Source organism: Aphelocoma coerulescens, chromosome 8 (genome assembly GCF_041296385.1).
Source record: "Aphelocoma coerulescens isolate FSJ_1873_10779 chromosome 8, UR_Acoe_1.0, whole genome shotgun sequence".
Classification (NCBI taxonomy): domain Eukaryota; kingdom Metazoa; phylum Chordata; class Aves; order Passeriformes; family Corvidae; genus Aphelocoma; species Aphelocoma coerulescens.
Window position 1 is genome coordinate 33,339,747 of NC_091022.1, and position 20,800 is coordinate 33,360,546.

Below are 20,800 nucleotides of genomic sequence, written 5' to 3' on the forward strand. Positions count from 1 at the left end.
AAACTGGAATCGTGTATTAATCTTATTGGTCAGTTAACAAATATAATCCACACTTCTGTAAGAAAAAATATAGAGTGTATAGTACATTGTATAGAGTGCATCAAGTATAGTGTGTATAGTATATAAAGCATATAGAGTATATGGAGCATATAGAACATATAGAAGAGGCTGTTTTTGCCTGCTGTTGCTGCTTGGCTTTATCATGTAACCCCCTCTGAACTCTGCCTTCAAGAAAACTATGAGACTATGAAATAAAGAACTTAGCAGAACAGCAGCCTCCTCTGCTCCGTTACCCCGGTCCGAGAAGGAAGGGTACCCCGTCAAAAGCTCAACAAGTCTCGTATATCAAATCTCAAAAGTCACATGCATACTTATGGAACACTTTCTAGTTTAAAAAAATATTTCAAAAACCAACCCTGACAGTTTACCTGCACCTGGCATCAACTATCTATTATCTATGGAAAGGAAAGCCCAGTGCCTCAGCGTGTCAGGTGCAGACAATGAGCCGTCCAGGGAAGGAGCAGCAAATCCTTTCTGCACCTGCCCTCACACTTGGACCGGCAACAACCCCAGGTGTGAGCCGTGAGAATGATGAGGGGGCAGAGCAGCCCCAGGTGTGAGCTGTGACGGTGAGGAGAGGGCGGCTCCTGCCGGGGCCTGTTTTAGGAGGGGTTACCTCAGCTCACTTTTGCAGGGCTATGTTGGAGGAGAGGGGCTTACGGTGAGGTCCTGGGGGGGTCTCTCACGAAAGGACGGTGAGAGCATCTCACAGGGTCTGGGGGAGCACTCGGATGCAGTTAGATGCGGAGCATTGCCAAAGGAGGCGCCAGGCAGCTGCAGCTAAGCAGGTGAGCCGGTGAGTGGGTTTGCGGGGGGGGGGGTTCTTTCTATTTTTCCCTTCTGATTTCATCTTGCCAGTCCCTCCCCCCGTGCCCTCAGAAAAAATGGGGATTACGAGAACAAAAGGAGTTTAAATGGAGGGAAGAAACTCCTCCTTCATTATTGTCTGTGTTTGAACGAGGGGATCCCACTTCCATTTAAAATGGAAGGGGAAAGCACAGATGTTACCATTTTATGGGTTTGAATTGAGGGTAACCCCTCCATTTTCATCAACCTAAGTTCTAAATTGAGGGGGAAGCCCTGCTGCCCCTGCTTTTTGAGGGTTTTAATGACGGTAACAATCGCCCTTTCCCCATCATTTGAGAGTTGAGGAAAACTCCTCTCTTTCTGGTATCTTAGACCATTAAATAGAAAGGGAGAACACATTTATTTATTTACCATTGTATTGGTTTGAATTGAGGTGAACACCCCCCGTTGCCTCAGTTTCAGGGGTTAAATTGAAAGAAACTCCGTCTTTTCCAGCATTTGAAAGGTTTGAATCGGAGCGTGCCACCGCATTTGAGGTCGCTTCCGGCCATGCCCCGGCACCGAATGTCTCGCGCGGGAGCACTCCCGGCCCCTGGGGAATTTCTGAGGAGGAGTGGGAATTTGGGGGCTGGGCCGCCGACAGGGACCGACGGAGCCACGCCGGTCCGAGCCGCGCGGAGCCGAGGTGAGCGCCGCCGGGCCGGCAGGCGGGAGATGCGGCACGGAGCCGCGCCGCCCCGGGTCGTCCCGCCCGCTCCGTGCCGTCCGTGCGCGGGGCTCGGGCGCCGCCGGGTCCCCTTCGGTCAGGCGCCGGTGCCGGTGCCGTTAGGCAGGCGCCGGGGGCGGGCGGGGGTCTCCCGGCGCGGGACCGCCCCCGCCTGCCGGAGGAGGCGCTTTCGTGCCGCGAGCCGCGCGCCGCCGGGTCCCCCTCGGCCCGGCGCCAGTGCCGCTCAGCAGGCGCCGGGGGCGGGAGGGGTCTCCCGGCGCGGGGCCGCCCCCGCCTGCCGGAGGAGCCGCTTCCGTGCCGCGAGCCGCGCTCCTCCCGGTTCCGGGAGCGCGGGGCCGTCCTCGGGCGGCGAGTGCCGCCGGTTCCGTGGGTCGCGTGGCTTTTCCGGTCCCCTCGCACCGTGGAACAGCGCCAGCCCGGAGCGAGTCCCAGCAAGGGGCGCTGTAGCACGCTTGCGGCTTGTCCGCTTCATAGTTTGCTTGCAAAAAGCCACCGAAAGGAACAATAGAAAAAAACCCAACCCCGATCTCCCAGGCTTTTTATCCAGGAGCTTAATTGGTATTGCTCTTTAACTGAGCCACGGCTTTAAATAATGAATGATTTAGCAGCCTCTGAGATAATCCTTGTCCCCTCTGTGATTGACGGAGGCAGACAAGGAGGTTTAATCAAATTAGAGAATTTATTAATTACAGCAAGCAAGGCATAAGCAAAATCAGCGCTGGGCGACAGGGGAGTCCCCGCTCCACCGACTGCCGCAGGGGTTTGCAAATTTCAGTCCTTCTTTTATGCAGGATCATTTCCTATTAACTTATCTTTAAGGGAGTACTCTACGCATGTGTGAGCTTGTTGCTAGGGGGTCGTTTTCTGCCTTCTGGTGGTCGATGGCTGAAGGCAAGTAGTCTTCTTCAAGTGCCCTCTGGGTGACCCTTTCCATATTTGGTCAGTTAGTATCCCCCGCTTTTCTTCCTGGAGCTTAAACAATAGTACACTTACAGCACTTACAACCTTTACATATGGATTTGTTAAGACATTTCCTGTTATGTACGTTGTGGCCTGTGTCAGCTGTTTTCAATGAACAAAATACCCTTATTTATTACAATCCCCCCTTTTTCTCTTGTTCATTTTTGTTCATTGAATCTTTTTAGCTCTTGTTTAGCTAATTCTAACATTTCTTCTTCATGATTTTCTGGTATCTGCTGGTATTTAGCCCTAAGGAGCATTAAATGTGCTACTTCTAAGCGCCCTTTTACTATGGAGATCAGCTTATTGAATATACACGGCCCAAATGTGAGTCCTAGGACTAACAGAATTAGAGGCCCTGCAATGGTAGATAACAAAGTGGTTAACCAGGGTGAATGATTAAACCAGGATTCATACCAGCTCTGTTGTGCCTCTCTTTCTCTTTTCCGTTGTTCTAGCCGTTTTCTTAGTTCAGTCATGGTGTCTATCACTACCCCAGTGTGGTCTGCATAAACACAGCATTCCTCTTTGAGTGCTACACACAGTCCTCCCTGCTGAAGGAATAATAAGTCTAATCCCCTCCTATTTTGTAGGACTACTTCTGATAGAGATCTTACTGATTTTACTAGGCCATCAATTGCTTGTTCTATTCGGCTTAGATCTTCATCTACTGAGACCCTTAGTGCTCTTAATTCTTTTTGCTGGGTGACTAAGGATGCTACTCCAGTTCCTGCCCCAACTCCTCCTATAGTGAGAAGGGTTGCTATGGTTAATGCAATAAAAGGTTCTCTTTTTACTAGGTGATGATCTGCTGTGGTGTGTTGTTGGTACATGTATTCACTAGGATGATACGTGATTCGGGGTATGATGGACACTTGAATACAATAATCGTGGGTGTAATTAAATAGTTGAATTCGATGTAGTTTAAGTTCTAGCGGGGGCCTTTGAGTTATCATGCTCTTTTTCCATAATTCTTCTCTATATTTCATTAAGGTAATAGTGTAATGATTCATGTTTTGGTCTCTTAAATTTGGGTGATCTTGAGGTTCCCCCATATTATAAGGCATTCCATACAGCATCTCAAAAGGGGAGATTCCCATGTCAGATCTTGGTTGAGTCCGTATGTTTAACAAAGCTAATGGTAGACATTTCACCCACGACAACTTGGTTTCAAGCATAAGCTTTGTCAATTGCTTCTTTATTTCCCCATTCATTCTTTCTACTCGTCCTGAACTTTGGGGATGCCAGGGGGTATGATATTCTCACTTTATTCCCATAATTCCCATTACTTCTTTGATGATTTTAGATACAAAGTGGGGTCCTCGGTCGGAGTCAATAGTCTCAATTATTCCATATCTAGGGATAATATTTTCTAATAGAACTTTGACCACTGTCTGTGCTGTTGCCCTTGCTGTGGGAAATGCTTCGACAAAATGCGTTAGATGGTATACTATAACTAATAAGTATTTACTTCTTCCTACTTTGGGCAATTCGGTGAAATCTAGTTGTATGTTAGCAAAGGGCCTGTGTGCTAGTGGTCTCCCTCCCAATGGGTGTTCTCTTAAATAAGCCTTATTCACTTTAAGGCAAGTTATGCAGCCTTTAACAATTTGTTTTGCCAAATTATATATTCCAATACACATATACTTGGTGGCAAACTGGTCTGCTAGTGCTTGTGTTCCCCAATGAGTTTGGCTATGTAACCTTGGTAAAATTTCTACTGCTATTGATTTAGGTAGTACTACTCTTCCATCTGGGAGTTTCCATTCTCCTTCTGAATTTTCTTTTAGCCCCATTTGTGATAGTTTCTCTTTTTCTTGTTCTGTAAAACTATACATTCTAGTTTTATTGAGGAATTTCTCCTTTGGTTGTTCCTTATCCTGAACTTGTTGTATAACCAAAAGTGCTGCCCTTTTTGCTTCTTGGTCTGCTGCATTATTACCTCTACTCCTAAAATCTAATCCTTTCTGGTGTCCTTTAAGATGTACTACAGCAATTCTTCTAGGCTCCCGTAAGGCCTGGAGTAGCTGTCTTATTAGCTCCTGATGGACTAAGTCTTTCCCTTGAGAGTTTATTAACCCTCGTTCTTCCCATATTTTTCCAAATGTATGTACCACTCCATATGCATATTTGGAGTCTGTATATATTGTCCCTGTTTTATTTTTCAGCAATCTCAGAGCTTGTAAGACTGCATACAATTCACAAGCTTGAGCTGACCAGGATCTACTTAGAGGTCCTGACTCTAAGACTTCTGACCCTTCCTCTTTAATGATTGCATAGCCAGATACTCTCTTTCCCTCTATTACCCGAGATGATCCGTCTACAAACAGCCTCTCCCCTTCTTCTAATTCTTCTTCTTCTAAGTCCGGTCGGATTTTGGTTTGTTCTTCTATGGTTAACATGCAATCATGGGCTAATTTATTCTCATTTGGTTCTCCGTATAAGAACTGGGCCGGATTTTGTAGTGTAGTGACCTCTAGTGTTAGCTTTGGGGAATCTAATAAGATCCCTTCATACTTTAAAAGTCTCGAATCTGTTATCCATTTTTCAGCTTTTTGTTGCAATATTCCCCTAATATTATGTGGAGATAGTACCTTGAGTTCCCCATTAAAAGTTATTTTACGTGCTTCTTCTACCAAGAGAGCACAGGCTACCACTGCCTGTAGGCATGTAGGCCATCCCTTGCTTACTGGGTCTAATAGCTTTGACAAGTATCCTACCGGTTTCTTTCTCCCAGCCCAATCTTGAGTTAATACTCCATATGCTGTCCCATTTTCAATGTTTACAAATAGATAAAATGGTCTTTTAAAATCAGGTAAACTTAGTACTGGAGCGTTAATTAAATCCTGTTGCAGTTGTTCTAAGCTCTGCTCATCCTCTCTGCTCCATTTCAATAACCCGTCATGACTGAGCTTGTTATACAGAAATTTAACCTTGGTACTATAATTATCAATCCATTGTCTACAGTAGCCTACTAATCCTAGCAATTGCCTTACTTGTCTCTTGCTCCTTGGTGGCAGGAGTGAGAGGATTCCTTTCACTCTTTCAGGGTCTATTTTTTTCTCTCCTTTACTCAAATAATAGCCTAAATATTTTACTTCTTCTTCTACAAACTGTAATTTTGCCTTTGATACTTTTAGTCCCTTCAAGCTTAAAAAGTTTAACAGTTTAATGCTCTCCTCCCGAACTTCTTCTTTTCTTCCTGCAATCAGGAGGTCATCCACATACTGAATCAAAGTAATGTTTTCTCTTGTTTGATATTCTTGGAGGATTTGTTCTAATGCTTGTCCAAATAAATTTGGTGATTCTGTGAACCCTTGTGGCAGCACGGTCCACCGCAACTGTTGTCGCCTATGAGTATCTGGGTCCTCCCATTCAAAGGCAAAATAATCTCTACTATTTTCGTCTAAGGGGCAGGCCCAAAATGCATCTTTTAGATCAATTACACTATACCAGTGATTTTCTGGCCCTAGTCTACTTAATAGGGTGTATGGGTTAGCAACCACCGGGAACCGGGCCACTGTCCTCTTATTAATTTCTCTTAAATCATGCACTAATCGATAGGATCCATCTGGTTTCTTTACTGGTAAAATGGGTGTATTAAAAGGGGACATACAGGCTTCTAGGAGTCCCTTGCTTATTAGTCTGTCTATTTCAGGCTTTAGTCCTCGTTTCCCTTTTGGGGATATGGGATACTGCTTGATCCTTATTGGAATTTCTGGATCTTTTATGGTTACGGAGAAGGGCGGAATGTTCAGTTGGCCCACACTGTCAGGCGTGTACCATACCTCAGGGTTAATTTCCTTTTCATCCTCTACTCTAAGGGGGCATAGTTTGATTCTCAATTCTTTATTAATTACCTCTAGGTTTATTCCCAATTCTACTATGAGATCTCTACCCATGAGGTTATACTCTGCTTCTGGTGCCAGCAAAAGGCTTCCTATTCCTATTTTTGATTCGGTTTCCATCAGGACATCTTTAATAACAGGGACCTCAAAAGGTTCACCCTTGGCGCCCACTACAAGGGCGGTGTCTCGGGAGACTTTACATCCAGATGGTAAAACTTGGATAGTTGATCTTTCTGCTCCCGTATCTACCAGGAATTCAAATTCCTGGCACTGGGGACCGACTTTTATTTTTATCAAGGGCTCTGGATGTTTCTTGGTCCCCAGTAAGTAGAGCCCCTGACCCCTCTAATCTTCTTTAAACATCTTTTCATCTCTTATCCTCTTTCTACAATCCCTTCTGATGTGTCCCTTCTCCCCACAATAAAAACATACGACTGCTTCCCTCCTTTCCACTCTCTGATTTCCCTCTGTGTTCCTAGGGGCCTTTCTGGGTATTTGCCCCATTCGGCGGGGAGAGTCTTGTTTTCTGCTTTCCCTTACTGCTGCCACCATCATTCTGACTTGTCTCTTGTGATTCTCTTCATCCCTCCTGACATATACTTTCTGCGCTTCCCTCAACAATTCATCTAATCCTCTCTCCTGCCAATTTTCTAGTTTTTCTAGCTTCCTCCTGATGTCATCCCATGGTTTGGCTACAAATTGAGTTTTCAGAAGTGCCTGACCCAACTGTGTGTTTGGGTCCAGGCCTGAATACAGCTGTAGATTCTTTCTTACCCTTTCTAGCCAATCTGTTGGAGTTTCCTCCTTTCTCTGCCTCTCATTAAAGGCCTTATTTATGTTTTGTCCTCTCGGTACTGCCTCTCGGACCCCTTGTATAACTATTGTCCTTAAGTCCTGCATATGAGTTCTGTGTGCTGGATCCTGATGATCCCAATTAGGGTTTTGTAAAGGCCATTTGATATCTGCCTGTGGGCCTTGGGCATGTTGGGCATCCCAAATTTGCATTCCCGCTCGCCTAATCATGTTCTTTTCTTCTGCAGTAAAAAGAATATTTAGAATTGACTGCAACTCATCCCAGGTCTATATATTAGGGCCTAAAAATTGATCTAGCTTCTCTGCAACTCCCAGGGGGTCTTCTAATAGGTTCCCCATTTCCTTCTTAAAGTCCCGTACATCTCCAGAGCTAAGGGGAACTGAAATAAAGCCAATTCCTGGTTGGGGTCCCCCCATAGGCATTTCTCTTAATGGATAGAGGTTATGACGTCTAGCTCTGCCCCTTGTCATTGGTCCCTCCCGTTCGGGTTCAGGATTCCCTTCTTCTTCCTCTAGGGGCTGCTCAGGGAGTGGGAGTGGGGGTGCTTGCGGGGCCTGCGGAGGTATATAGGGGGGTGGAATCAACGGGACTTCCTCTTTCTTTTTATCTTTTCTTCTTACCCCCGAGTTTTCAGATTTTTCCTTTAAAATAAACAGGAGTACCCCGGGGGTCTCTATCCATATTTTTGCATATTCACTCTCTTCTCGACTAAAAGGAGTTTTGGAATTTACCCATAAATTCAAATCCTGTCTCACCCAGTCCTCGTAGGACCCAAATATAGGCCAAAATACATTTCGTGATATCTGCTTTCCTCCCCAGACCTCTATACAATAATAAATCATCTTGGCCTTATCTTTATTCTGTGTACTCGAATAATGCCTCCAATTATTCAATAAAAGCCCTAACGGACTATCCTCAGGTACTGGGGGAAACCTCATGGAACTAGAGGGCTTGCTTTTCCCCTGTCCCATCCTCTGGAGTGCCTTCAGGCGTTCTGTGTGTGGAATCACTCGCTTCCCCTGGTTCGTGGCCCACGCCCTCGCGGGCAATGGGAACCGCACTACTGAGGGTCCACACTCGCTTGGGGAGTCCGGCTGCCAGCCCCCCTCTCACACACCGCACTCGCCACACTCCAGGATACCCGACCCCGACCGAATGGATCCCTTTTCCGCAAATACTCACGCTTCCAGCGTCTTCGTCCGGACCTCTGCGCACAAAGTTTATGGGGCCGACCGGTTCCCTTTGCTTAATGCCTTGAGTTTAGGTTCGTCAGTGGGAGCGAGGTAAAGACTGAGGATACCGAGGCCACCAGAGGTGGGGCGCCTCCCCGATATCTCTGTCTCACCGTACCATTCCCATCCGAGTCACGGCACCAAATTGTGATTGACTGAGGCAGACAAGGAGGTTTAATCAAATTAGAGAAGTTATTAATTACAGCAAGCAAGGCATAAGCAAAATCAGGGCCGGGCGACAGGGGAGTCCCCGCTCCACCGACTGCCGCAGGGGTTTGCAAATTTCAGTCCTTCTTTTATGCAGGATCATTTCCTGTTAACTTATCTTTAAGGGAGTACTCTACGCATGTGTGAGCTTGTTGCTAGGGGGTCGTTTTCTGCCTTCTGGTGGTCGATGGCTGAAGGCAAGTAGTCTTCTTCAAGTGCCCTCTGGGTGACCCTTTCCATATTTGGTCAGTTAGTATCCCCTGCTTTTCTTCCTGGAGCTTAAACAATAGTACACTTACAGCACTTACAACCTTTACATATGGATTTGTTAAGACATTTCCTGTTATGTACGTTGTGGCCTGTGTCAGCTCTTTTCAATGAACAAAATACCCTTATTTATTACACCTCTATCTTGACAAGATTAAGGTGAATTTGGCTTCTTAGGTTGTGTAATTAGCATCTGCTGCCTGAACTAACATTTGCTGTCTCCAGCTAGTTAACTTGTGCTTACATGAGTTAGTTATTGACTGCCCCTTCTTCAATCCCCCCCTTTTCTTTGGGTATTTGTAATTCTTTACAAATCTTGCATGTCTTTAAAGTAAGAACCCTTCTCTATCTTAGTTCTAAGTTTATGCTTGTGCCATGGAGCATAAGCATCTCGATTCCAGGTACATAATATCATACAACAGTAACTACTAATACAAACACTAAGTAACAATGCAATAACACAAATAGCTATTACAAACAATTGTTTAAGCCGGGTAAGTTGGGTAACCATGCTGTAAGTTTGTCTCATACCTCCTCAAACCTTCAAGAACTGTAATCTAAGGTGATCTGATGCAATGTTCGCTTTGGATAAATAATTTTAACAGTTTTCTGGGTATGATTATGAGACCCTTTATCCTAGCCCACCCATCTGTGCTCATTTGTCCCTTGTCTTCTTGTATCCAATTTAAATCATCAGTGTCATATGGTGGTTTGTTTTTTTTTTTTTTACTTATAAGGATGCTAGAAGGAATTAGAGCTAGGGCTTGGATCTGAAGCCCACTGGCCACTGCCTTTGCTGTTTTGTCTGCCATAGCATTTCCCAGTTCAGGGATAGTGTTACCCTGGGACTGTCCCTTACAATGCATTATAGCCACTTTTGAAGGTTTTACCACTGATTCCAGTAACTGTACAATTTCAGTAGCTTGCTTGATTTCTTCTGTGAGGTTAATACCCCTTTCTTTCCAGATAGCCCCGTGAGCGTGTACCACGCCAAAAGTATACCTCGAATCAGTCCAAATGTTGATAGGTTTTCCTTTGGCCAATGCCAAGGCTCGAGTTAGGGCTATTATTTCAGCTTTTTGAGCTGATGTCCCCACAGGTAATGGTTTTGCCTCAATGACAGCGTCTGTGGCTGTAACTGCATACCCAGCGAGCCGCTTACCATTCTTGACATAACCGCTCCTATCGGTGAACCAGTTTGCCGCATTTTCTAGCGGAGAGTCCTTTAGGTCCGGGCGGCCGGAGTAAACCGCCTCCACGGTTTCGATGCGGTCATGCCGTACAGGCTCCTCAGCAGCTTTGCCCCAGGTAAGCTGCTGGGTTTAAAACGTTAGTTACTTGGATACTCACATCCTCCGATTCTGCTAGGACAGCCTGGTATTTGAGAAAGCGAGATGGGGTTAACCAGTGATTTCCTTTCTGTGTGAGCACTGCTGACACCGTGTGAGAGACAAAAACAGTTACCTACTGTCCCAGTGTGAACTCGCGAGCTTCTACGTTCAGGATCACGGCTGCCACTGCACACAGTGCCGACTCTCCTTGGCTGACCACGTCCGGCTGCTTGGAGAAATAAGCCACCGGCCTTTTGTAGGGTCCCAGCTTCTGTGCCAAAAGTCCCAGCGCCAGTCCTTGTCTCTCATGTCAAAACAACAGAAAAGGTTTAGTGACATCTGGTATGCCCAGTAGAGTTACAAATACATTATTAGTCTCTGGTGTCCAGCATAGGTGAGTTCCCCTAGTCTCTTTTAGGAGTTGGTATAAAGGTTTCACAATGAGTCTATAGTTGCAGATCCGTAATCTACGCCATCCTGTCATTGCCAGAAAAGTTCTCAGTTCTTTGGTTCTTCAGTTGGCCAGGGCATTTGACAAATTGCCTCCTTCCTGTTGTCTCTCAAGGCTCTCTCCCCTCCTGCCAGTTCATACCCCAGATATGTAACATTGTGGAGGACTAGCTGAGCCTTTTCAGGAGAGACTCTATATCCACTTAGTCTCAGAAAATTGAAAAGACTTACAGTCCAGTTCTTGCAGTCTTCACAGGTCCTTGTTGCTATTAATAGATCATCGATGTACTGCAAGAGCGTACCTTCCCTTTCCCAAGCGGCGGCGTCCAGGCTTCCAGTTCCTCGGCTAATTGATCTCCAAATATCACGGGTCTATTTTTGAATCCTTGTGGCAATACAGTCCACGTAAGCTGGCTTTTTCTCCCTGTTCTGGGGTTTTCCCATTCAAAGGCAAAAATTTCCTGACTGCTTTCAGCTAATGGCAGACAAAAGAAAACATCCTTTAAATCTAAAACTGAAAACCACACTCAGTCACTTGGTAATTTTGTGAGTAAAGTGTCCTCAGGTCCTGAACTAATCAATAACTTCCATTTGGCTTTTGTACTGGTAGAATTGGGGTATTTCAGGAAGATCCACACTCTCTCAACAACTTCTGATCAATAAATTTACTAATTATTGGTTCCATTCCTACTCATGCTTCATGCCTTAGTGGATATTGTTTAACTGACACTGGTTGTACCCTTTCCAGTAGTTCAGTAATCACTGGGGGAGCCCGTTTTGATCTCCCTGGAATTTCAACATCTCTTACTAATGGGATCATCTGATTTGTTATTTTACTATCTATGGGTATTTCTCTTCTTTCAGTCTTGTTTGTTTTGTCGGTTTTTTTTGGTTTTGTTTTGTTTTTTTTCCTAGGCCTGAGTTGGGCAAAGAATGAGTTTTCCCTTTATCTAATCTTAGTGGTTTAACTTACACTTCAAAGTCCTAGTCAGGTATCTTCAGGAGGCTTCTTTGGTTGTAACTTCTTTATACAGTTTTTGTTATAATAATATTCTTACTCTGCTATATAATTCTATACATTATGAAGGATTAGTTTTTATGATACCAAACTAACACACAAAACATTTTCATACAAAATATTCTCATGCAAACATATCTTTACATCAGGGCTATGCTCTGTTTTCCAGGAGACAGATTATAGCACTCTCGTCATTTAATCTTGACACAAACTACAAACTGTGGCTTTATTTTTGGTGGGATTAAAAATGAAATGAATTGTCTTTCAAACTTAGGGTTTGTTTTTTTTTTCTTTTTACCTCATGTAGCCTTTTTTTTTCGGTGAATAAATTGCCTTCATCCCATTCTGCACCTACAACTGAGATTGCAGAATATGCTATAAATAGGAGGGGTGAGGAAAAGTTAAAACATCCTCTTAAGACATATGGCATGAGATTGAACAGCACTTTAGTTTGAGAGCTGGTAGAAGGCTTTTCTGTATCCCTCCTGGTTTAGGAAGGGGGATTCAATCATTTCTCATGTAGCATTTGCTTGTGTTTTGTCACGATTCTTTTAATTCACTAATTAGAAAATCCAAAAAATTTAGCCAGATTATAATAATTTTGAAGCCTTCTGAGGCAGAACCGGGAGGGTTAGTCCATATTTGTAGGATTTCAAATATGTATAAATTCTTATACCAACTCTCAGGATCATATTGGTTGAAACAAATTATACATCTGTAAGACCTGAGCCACACCATTTTTCAGTAAAAAGACAAAACAAGTTAGACAAAAATTAAACTCAAGAATATGTAGAATGCTTTAACTACTATTTGATCTGTCACTTGCAATGAAAACACAAACAAATTACAAACATGAACCAACTGACAATGCAAGCAATTATGGTGACACTTTCAATTTCATTGGTTTTCACACAGCTCCATCTCATGTGTTGGTAGATTCCTATAAAAGAAAAGTGAAAATTTGGCCCACTAGACCGATTATTAAAAAAGAAGTAAGACTTTATAGGGCTAACACAAAGTGACAGCGAAGCAACGGTTATCACATTTAGGTGTGATTTTGCTGCTTGCAGTTTCCTTGCTCTCAAACTGCTTGCTTTATCTTTGATGTCGGGACATTTGACATTCCTAGAAAAGAGAAAAGAAACAAACTTCCCCCCAAAAAATATGTCTGAGTGAAACAAGAGTTTAATTGCATTAACTTATTCAAGGGGAGTTTTAGTTTTTATTCTATGAAGTGCTTGTCGCACCACTTTTGTTGTCTCCCACAGCTTTTCGGTGGGGTTTCTTCCAATCGATTCTTCAGCGGAGGGAGCGAGACTGCTTTTAAAAGTTTTGCAAGAGTTGCAGTCTGTGAATCAGGCATTTGAGTTGCCTTTTTTTTTTTTTTTAAATAACCAATCACATTTTTAGTAATCAATCATCTTTTAGTAACCAATTGTTCCTTATCTCAATTTTTTTTTTTTTTTTACCAAGTCCACCCCAGGAGTAGAGAGGTGACTAACAAATTAACCAAGGAAGGACAGCAAAGCATTCTCCCCATAGGTTTCTTTACAGCCCCCGCAGATGAGGCTGCATGACAAATACCTGGGCCTGCACAGGGACAACACCATCCCCACAAGGCAGCAGCTGCAGAATTGGCCGCAGGACTAGAATCTGCCAATTCTAGTTCTCCACAATAAACCACAGACCGGTGGCAGGGGAGGGTTCCTCACAAGATAGGAGCTCCGGATTCGCCTCAGAACCGAAACCTGCCAATTTTGGCTTTTCACAACAAAACACAAAAGGCACAGGGGCACGGGTCTCCTCCAAACAGGAGCCTTTCAGCTCTGCACAAGCACCACATAACAGGAGCCTCGCAGCTCCGCACAAAACACCAAGCAGAAAAGGGAACTAAACACCCAAACCTATTAACCACAATGTCCACAATTCTTACAACCTCTGCCATCACCTTTGCCATTGCTTTTGCCTTTTCCTCATCTCTTCTTCCATACGCTTGCTGTACTTTTCTAATCAGCTCCTCTCAAATTTCTCACTATTCTCTGCCACTCTCCCCTTTAACATTATCTGCACTTTCCTTTTCTGCCAAGTTCTTTATTCCTGCTCTTTCTAGTCTGATACCAAGCTCTCTCCTCTGGCAGCTTGGACACCACCCACTCCATCTAGTAGAAATACAATACCACTTTCTCTCACAATTAATACATGCACACAAAGACAAGCTTTAGAACCGTTTTCTCACACTTAACACGGGATTTCAAAAGGGAAATCAGATGGAGCTATATCAGAAAGGCGTTGGGGGTCTGCATGTTTTCAATTCAATAGCTAAAATCTTTCTCCTCTAAAATCCACCCCCTTTGGACAGTAAGGTTGAATTCCAAACCGACAGTTTATGTGATTTATGCTCATTCGCTCTTTGCCAAACGCTTCGCTTTCCTCCGGTCGAGCCCGTCGCCGGGGTACGGAACCGCAGATAGAGCCTCTCACTCGCTTTGTACTTTGACAGCACGTCTCATCCACTCTCACTCACACAGCAGCAGAATAGCAACAGACAAAACAAAAATAGCAGTACAATAGCACACGCCAGTGGGGTCCAGCCCCTTAAAGGTACCTTTCCCAGTGGGGTCCAACCCCTTTGAAAGTCGGGGTCCAACCCCTTAAAAGTACTTTTTTTTCTTGCCCAGGACTAATTTTGGGAGACCCAGTCTTCTTCGGGACTTTCAACCCACCCTCAGGGACTCGAACCCTGGACCTGCAGGTATTTCTGTGTTTAAAAGGAATAGCAAATACCTTAATTTGGTGCAGATGGTCCTTGTCCGCCCCCGCCGCGAGCCAAAGGACAGCCGAGCTCCCCCTGAAAATTCAGGGTCGCGACCGGGAGGTCCGCTTACCCCTGGATCCGGCAGCCGGGCAGAGAGGGTCCCATCTCGGGGCACCAGATGAATCGCGCCGCAGCCGGGCCAGGAGATTGGCTTGAAATTGGGGGTCACGAATTGGTCTGGATTTGATGATTCTGCATGAGATGTCATGGAAATGAAACTCTTGGATATTTCTGAGACGTACCTGGGGACACTCCAGGCGGTTTCATGTCTCAGCCATACCCAGAGTGACACAGGCTTCTGAGCTGCACTGAAATAACTGAATTGTAAATAAGTAAATTTACTTACCCAATTCCCTTTGGTCCCAGTGGAGACCTTCACAACAAGAGACAATTACTTGTAATTAGTTTCTTGGCTGTGCAGCTATAAAAACTCCCTGAGACTCCCTGAAACTTTGTCCTTGGAATTTAAGTCAGTCCTTCTGACTGGTGTATCCAAACTAAAACTGTTCCCAAACCCTGTTTTTGCAGACCCAGGAAACTCGGGAGATTCTGCACTTTCACTACACCACCTGGCCCGACTTTGGGGTCCCAGAGTCGCCGGCCTCGTTCCTGAATTTCCCGTTCAAGGTGCGGGAGTCGGGCTCGCCGAGCCCCGGGCACGGCCCCGTCGTGGTGCACTGCAGCGCTGGCATCGGGAGGTCGGGCACCTTCTGCCTGGTGGACACCTGTCTGCTGCTGGTAAGGGCCACCTGCAGGGCCACCTCTCCTGCACAGGCACCTTCAGGGGAGCTTTGGTGCAGCCTTAAAGGAGCTGGAGCAGGGGCTGGAGGGGTTCCCTGTGATTTCCTGTTGTTTTACTCTGCTGTTTTGGGAGTGTATTCCAAGGCAGGTCTCATTCCTAAGTGGCCATTTTGAGTTAGGGGAAGAAAAGTCTCCAGTTTTCAGAGTGATTCGCAAAGACAGGCTTTGCTTTCAGGGAAAGCAGCATTTTTGAGGCCCAGTGTTTTCCCCTGTGTGTTTTTGGAGACCCAGTAAAGAGCCGTTGATACCAATTGTATGTGAGTTCATTCGTTCTGTAATGTGGAGGGTGGTGTGAAGGCCTTACCACAAAGTGAGTCATTGTAGTGAACCTCATCAGAGCAGAAAACACGTTTCACGTTTTTATCTGCAGATGGACAAACGGAAAGACCCTTCTTCCGTGGACGTTAAGCAGGTTCTCCTGGAAATGAGGAAGTACAGGATGGGGCTCATCCAGACTGCAGATCAGCTCCGGTTCTCCTACTTAGCTGTTATTGAAGGGGCAAAATTCATCATGGGAGATGCTTCAGTGCAAGTAAGTGCTCCTGGCAGCTCCCAGGGAACTGCAGCAAGTGGGTGGAAGGAACAGGATGGAAAGAAGCTTCAAACGTGGTGCTTGCTTCAGCTTCAGTACATGTTTATGTTATGGGGCTTTTAGGTACAGTGCTTTACAATCTGTCACAACCTAAAGTGCTGCGTTTTATTTATTTCCACAAGTACCTGTGATGTAGCAGGTGCCTCCTGTGCTTTCCAGCACAGTGACGGGGGTGGAGCTGCTGCATCAGCCTCCCCTGACATTTCAGACAGTACAAGTTTTCTAATATGCCTGAAGTTTAAGTGTCATGATTAAATTAATCAGGGTTTTTTATGGTAAGCAGAACTCTAGCAAAATAGATTTTATTTTGTGCTGCTTAGGTTTTTTAGAAGCAGATGGGAATTTCTTGCTTTTATGGCCAATATGTTTTGTGTAGTGGATGTAGCTTGGGCTTGGAGTTCTTGTGTTTTTCTTGCCTTTTTTTCAATTCTGCCAAGCCTCCAGATCTGTGTAATTCCCTTGCCAAACTATCCTCCTCCCCAGCAGTGCAGCGCTTGTTCCCTTACACCTTTAGTTCATTGTGGAAAGCATTTATTTCAGTGAACAAATGTTGTTGTGGCAGGTGCAGCGAAAAGCAGAAGAATTCTCGGTAAGTTCATCTCGGAGACCTCAAGTGCCGGCCAAAACCTCGCCACATTCTGCCGTGACGCCACCGAGGGAGGAAAGAGCGTGAGGTGCAAAGCCCCGAGCAGAGCGGTAGGAAACGGAAGGACCGAAGAGTCGGGCTAGGTACGGATTTAAACCGGGCCAGGTATAGGAACTGCAGAGCAGGAAGAGTCATTTAGCTGGAATTAATTTGTTTCAGGAAGCGTCTCATCATATAGTCTGCAATTTAACAGTTCCCATGCCAGGAACTGTTAATCGTAGCGGAAGACAGCAAACGAAGCCTAGAGACTCGACCGGGATGCCCCAGGTCCCTGCCAGGCGCAGATTACAAAAAACCAAACCCCGAGGTTACAAAAACAGTAAAAGCTCATCATACAATACACAGGGAAAAAAAAAAAAGCCTACAAATACACCAAAAAAACAGCCTACAGAAAAATTTTGTTCTTTGTTTTGTTTGTTATTTGTCTGGTATTTTGGAACAAAATACCAGAATAACCTAGTTCAAAATCATAGAAACCCAAATTTCAAAATACCAGAAAAACAGTTTCAAACAACCACAATACCCAGTTCCAAAATATTAAAATAGCCTAGTTTCAAAATACCAGAACACCACGTTCAGAGGTAGCAAAGTAACCCAGTTTCAAATTGCCAGAACACGTTCAGAAATACCAAAGTAACCCAGTTACAAATTACCAAGTTCCAAAATACCAAAGTTACCCGGTTTCCAAATATCAGAATACCAGGTTCCAAAATACCAAACTAATTCCATTTCAAAACAACAGAATATCAAGTTCCAAAATATCAAAATGACCCCGTTTCCAAATATCAAATTGTAAAATACCAATTTTCAGATGTCTTGTACAGGCAGGATTCCCAAACCCACAAAAATGCAGTATTGTCAAAATGGGATCTGTGCTACCAAAATGGGTATTTTCTCCTCTGAAAAGCTTTCCCATAATGACCATCAATAGATGCATTTTTTTAAATTGTACAGCCAGATGTACAATAAGACTTTTACTTCAAAAAGCCAACACTCGTAGTAGTTTTCTGCTTAGATCGTGTCCGCAAGCATCGGCATTTGGGCCGGAGAGCTGCGGGTGGGATCGAGGGATAGAGTAAACCCTCTCCCTGCAGATACACGAGGAAAGACCGAGTAGCAGGGAAAGGGAGTATTTATAAACAATATCAATATTTCACCGAAATTCAGGGCGGACCGGCGACGGGGGCGCTCGAGTTCGGTCCGGGCCTGCCGGGACGGGCCATAAACGACCCGGCCAAACCCTCGACCCCCTCGAGGAACACGTCAAACACTTCAAAGGAAACGGAAGTCAGTAACAATTATGGAAGAACCATTACCGGTAATCGCTTGCGATCGGCAGGGAATTTCCTCGGTAAGTACAAGCCTAGGACATAGGGAATTTTGGAGGCGGGATCCCAATTTTGGCCACGTGCACCCGGACGAGAAGGCCGGTCCTTTTCCACGGAAAGGAAAGCCCCACACCCCGGCGTTTCGGGGGCGGACGACGGCCCACGTAGGGGAGGGAGCGACCGGCAGGACCTTTCTCCGCCTCATCCCCCCGCTCCGAGGTGCGGCAGCACCGAGCGCGACCGGCGTGGATGAGGAGGGGGCGGCTCTGCCAGAGGTCGCTTTCAGAGGGTTCCCGAGGCACACCTACACGGGGAGCTGCCGGTCGAGAGGGGCCAACGGAGGCGTCCCGAGAGACGCTTCGGGAACAACGGTCGCAGCGCTCCGCAGGAGCCGGGGAGCGGCCGGATGCACCCGGGTAAGGAGCATCGCTTCAAGAAAACACCCAGGGAAAAGCTCTCGTGCCAAGGGGCAGCACCTGAGCGGGCAGGGCAGTATGTGAGGTCCCTTTCATCTCCCCCTTTTCCATCATTGTAAGGTTTAAATTGAGGGGGAAGCCCAGTTCTCCCTCCTTTCTAAGGGTTTGAATTGAGGAAAAATCCCCCTTTTTCCAGCACCAGAGAGTTTTAAAGTGAGGAAAACCCCTCTTTTCCCAACAGGTTAGGGGATTAAATTGAAGGGGAGAAGCCATTAATTTGCCATTGTATCGGTTCAAGTGGAGGCAACTCCCGCCCATTCCCTCATTTTAAAGACTTCAGTCAAAGAAAGCTCTCCCTTTTTGAGCATTTTAAGGATTTAAATTGCATCTCAGGGTGCTCCTACCCAAGCCCCGGTACCGAACGTCATACGGGAGCGAGCCCCGCACGGACGTAACCCTAATAGCAGCTAGGAGGGTATTAAGAAGTCTTATTTTTATTTATAATGTATATAGCCTTAATTAGAGGTCCCAAGGAGAGTTACATCGTTAATAAAATTACTATTCTTCTCTACCCTACTAAGCCACAGGTGGAGTACTACTCAGTAATTACTAGGGAATAATTATGCAACTTAACAACAAATTACCTAGCTGAGTTCCCAAAACACAAAGTTTGATTTCTTACCGGCCGGCCACCCTTTTGCTCAATATAAAAGCAAAAAAAGAAAGCATCGTCGTTTCCCTGAAGAGTTTCCTACCAAGCCCTTTACTCACCTCAAATTTAAGTCAGAGGAGCCAAACAGTGGCAACTCCTAGGAGGGCTTTTATACCTTGCAGGATTTGGCTCCTCCCTTTTCCCTGGGCATCATGGGAACGAGGGGCGGACCCGGCCAGGGGTATATTAAGCCCAGGCTTTTGCAAGGGGAGTCATTCCCTCTCTGGGAGTGAGTGGGGTAAGAGCTCTCCTCTCATTTCAGTGATGGGGATCTTTCTGCTTATCTCAGCTTGCTTTCAGCAGGCTCTTTTAGCCTCTAAAGCAACAGAGGCTTTGAAGACATTGGGAAGAAGATACCATTGAATACAGGTAATATTTAAGTTCACTCATTTGGGTTACATGTTTAGGGTTGGTAAGGTGGTTTTATAATTTCTGGTTTTGTGCTAAGGTTTTTTTTTTTTGGAGCAGTGCAACTTCCTGCTATTCCAGGTTGTGTTGAGTGGGATACTTCAAATTTTTTCAGTGAATTCATTGTGTCCAAAAAGGGATCTACCTCGTGCCGTAGATGGTGTCCGAGATTGAGGCTTCCGATAGGGAAGTTGAGCATTGCGACCGGGAGAGGGCGGACGAGCAGGGTAGCGGGTTAGGAGTTACAGCAGGGGGCTTTTGAAGGCGGCACGGTGTATTTGGGAGCCGCTTAAGGCCTTTCCATAAGCATAGCAGCCGCATTTACAAGTTTTATGGCATGCAAACACATCCCATGCATTTATGGAAACGCCTTGTAACTCTGTCCCTTGCTACCCTGGGTGCCTATCACAATAGCAGCCGCAGCCTTAGACTAGGGATAAAGCTAGGGCCTTGAGAATCTAGGGGCACTTAGGAGCGAAGCGAGCTGCCGACTTGTTGCGATTTGCCACTAAACTCATAGTTTGATCTTGGTTTTCTTTATTGTATCTGACTAAGAGACAACAGCCCAGCGACAGCAGGACCTTCCCGGGTAGCGAGAGCCAGCCTTCTTTTTGCACCCGAGGCACGTTCGCATCCCCGGACATCCAAGAGATAAGTCGAGGGCTCTGACCTACGGAGGGGATGAAAGCGGGGTGTCGGGTTGGAACTTGCCGGGAGGGATTTTTGAATTAGCTTTGGAGATGGAGATATCCAAGAAGGGGCCCCTTAGCCCACATAAAAGGAAGTCTCGCTTTTGATCGCAATGCCGATGTGCGCAGGGCAGAGCAATCCCGGTGCGTGTCGTGTCACCTGTCTATTGTTACGTTCTGTGTCTTTTGGGCATCTTGTGTCTCGTGTCTTCTGCCTTAGCCCTTTGATGTGCTTGCAGTCGTTCTTTTTGCAGAGAGTTTTCTGTCCTTGTCGTGTCTCCTCATTTGTCATCTCCTGTGTCACGGGTGCTTGCACGGGTTTGGCCCGGAGCTGCTCCGCCCTGCCGCACAGTCTGGCACATAGGTGTAATAGAACAAGGCCTGGGGACTTGAAATTTGTAATGTAGGTTGTAGCTGGGCTCTAGATGATATTCCTAAATTCACACGAGATGGTCGGAGCCGTGAAATTCTCATGCAGTCCTTTGACTTTTGTCATCGCTTTCTTTCAGATGCAGATGGATTAAATCTGTGGCAGAGTGCCCCATACCGGGTGAGGGGATTCCCGCAGGAAGGTCAGTAACTGTTTGTCTGTGCTGGGCAAGTGTAAATGATGGCTATGTTATAGCACCGTTCTTTGTCTTTTTCTTTTAGGAGATAAAGCCAGATCTCAGC

At 45.6% G+C, this 20,800-nt stretch overlaps 1 protein-coding gene across 2 annotated transcripts; it reads left to right on the forward strand.

Annotated features, from left to right (window-relative positions):
* Positions 1–651: 651 nt before the first annotated feature.
* LOC138114367 (tyrosine-protein phosphatase non-receptor type 1-like) lies at positions 652–17,526 on the forward strand. Of its 2 annotated transcripts, none has more exons than XM_069023729.1 (6): positions 652–848; positions 1,363–1,552; positions 14,400–14,473; positions 15,071–15,274; positions 15,708–15,869; positions 16,492–17,526. In XM_069023729.1, exons 1-6 carry the CDS (start codon positions 792–794, stop codon positions 16,600–16,602), a joined length of 798 nt encoding a protein of 265 aa, XP_068879830.1. In that variant the 5' UTR covers positions 652–791; the 3' UTR covers positions 16,603–17,526. The 2 variants fall into 2 exon arrangements, with proteins under 2 accessions (XP_068879830.1, XP_068879829.1); XM_069023728.1 differs by having other exon boundaries at positions 657–848; positions 15,065–15,274.
* Positions 17,527–20,800: the final 3,274 nt, after the last annotated feature.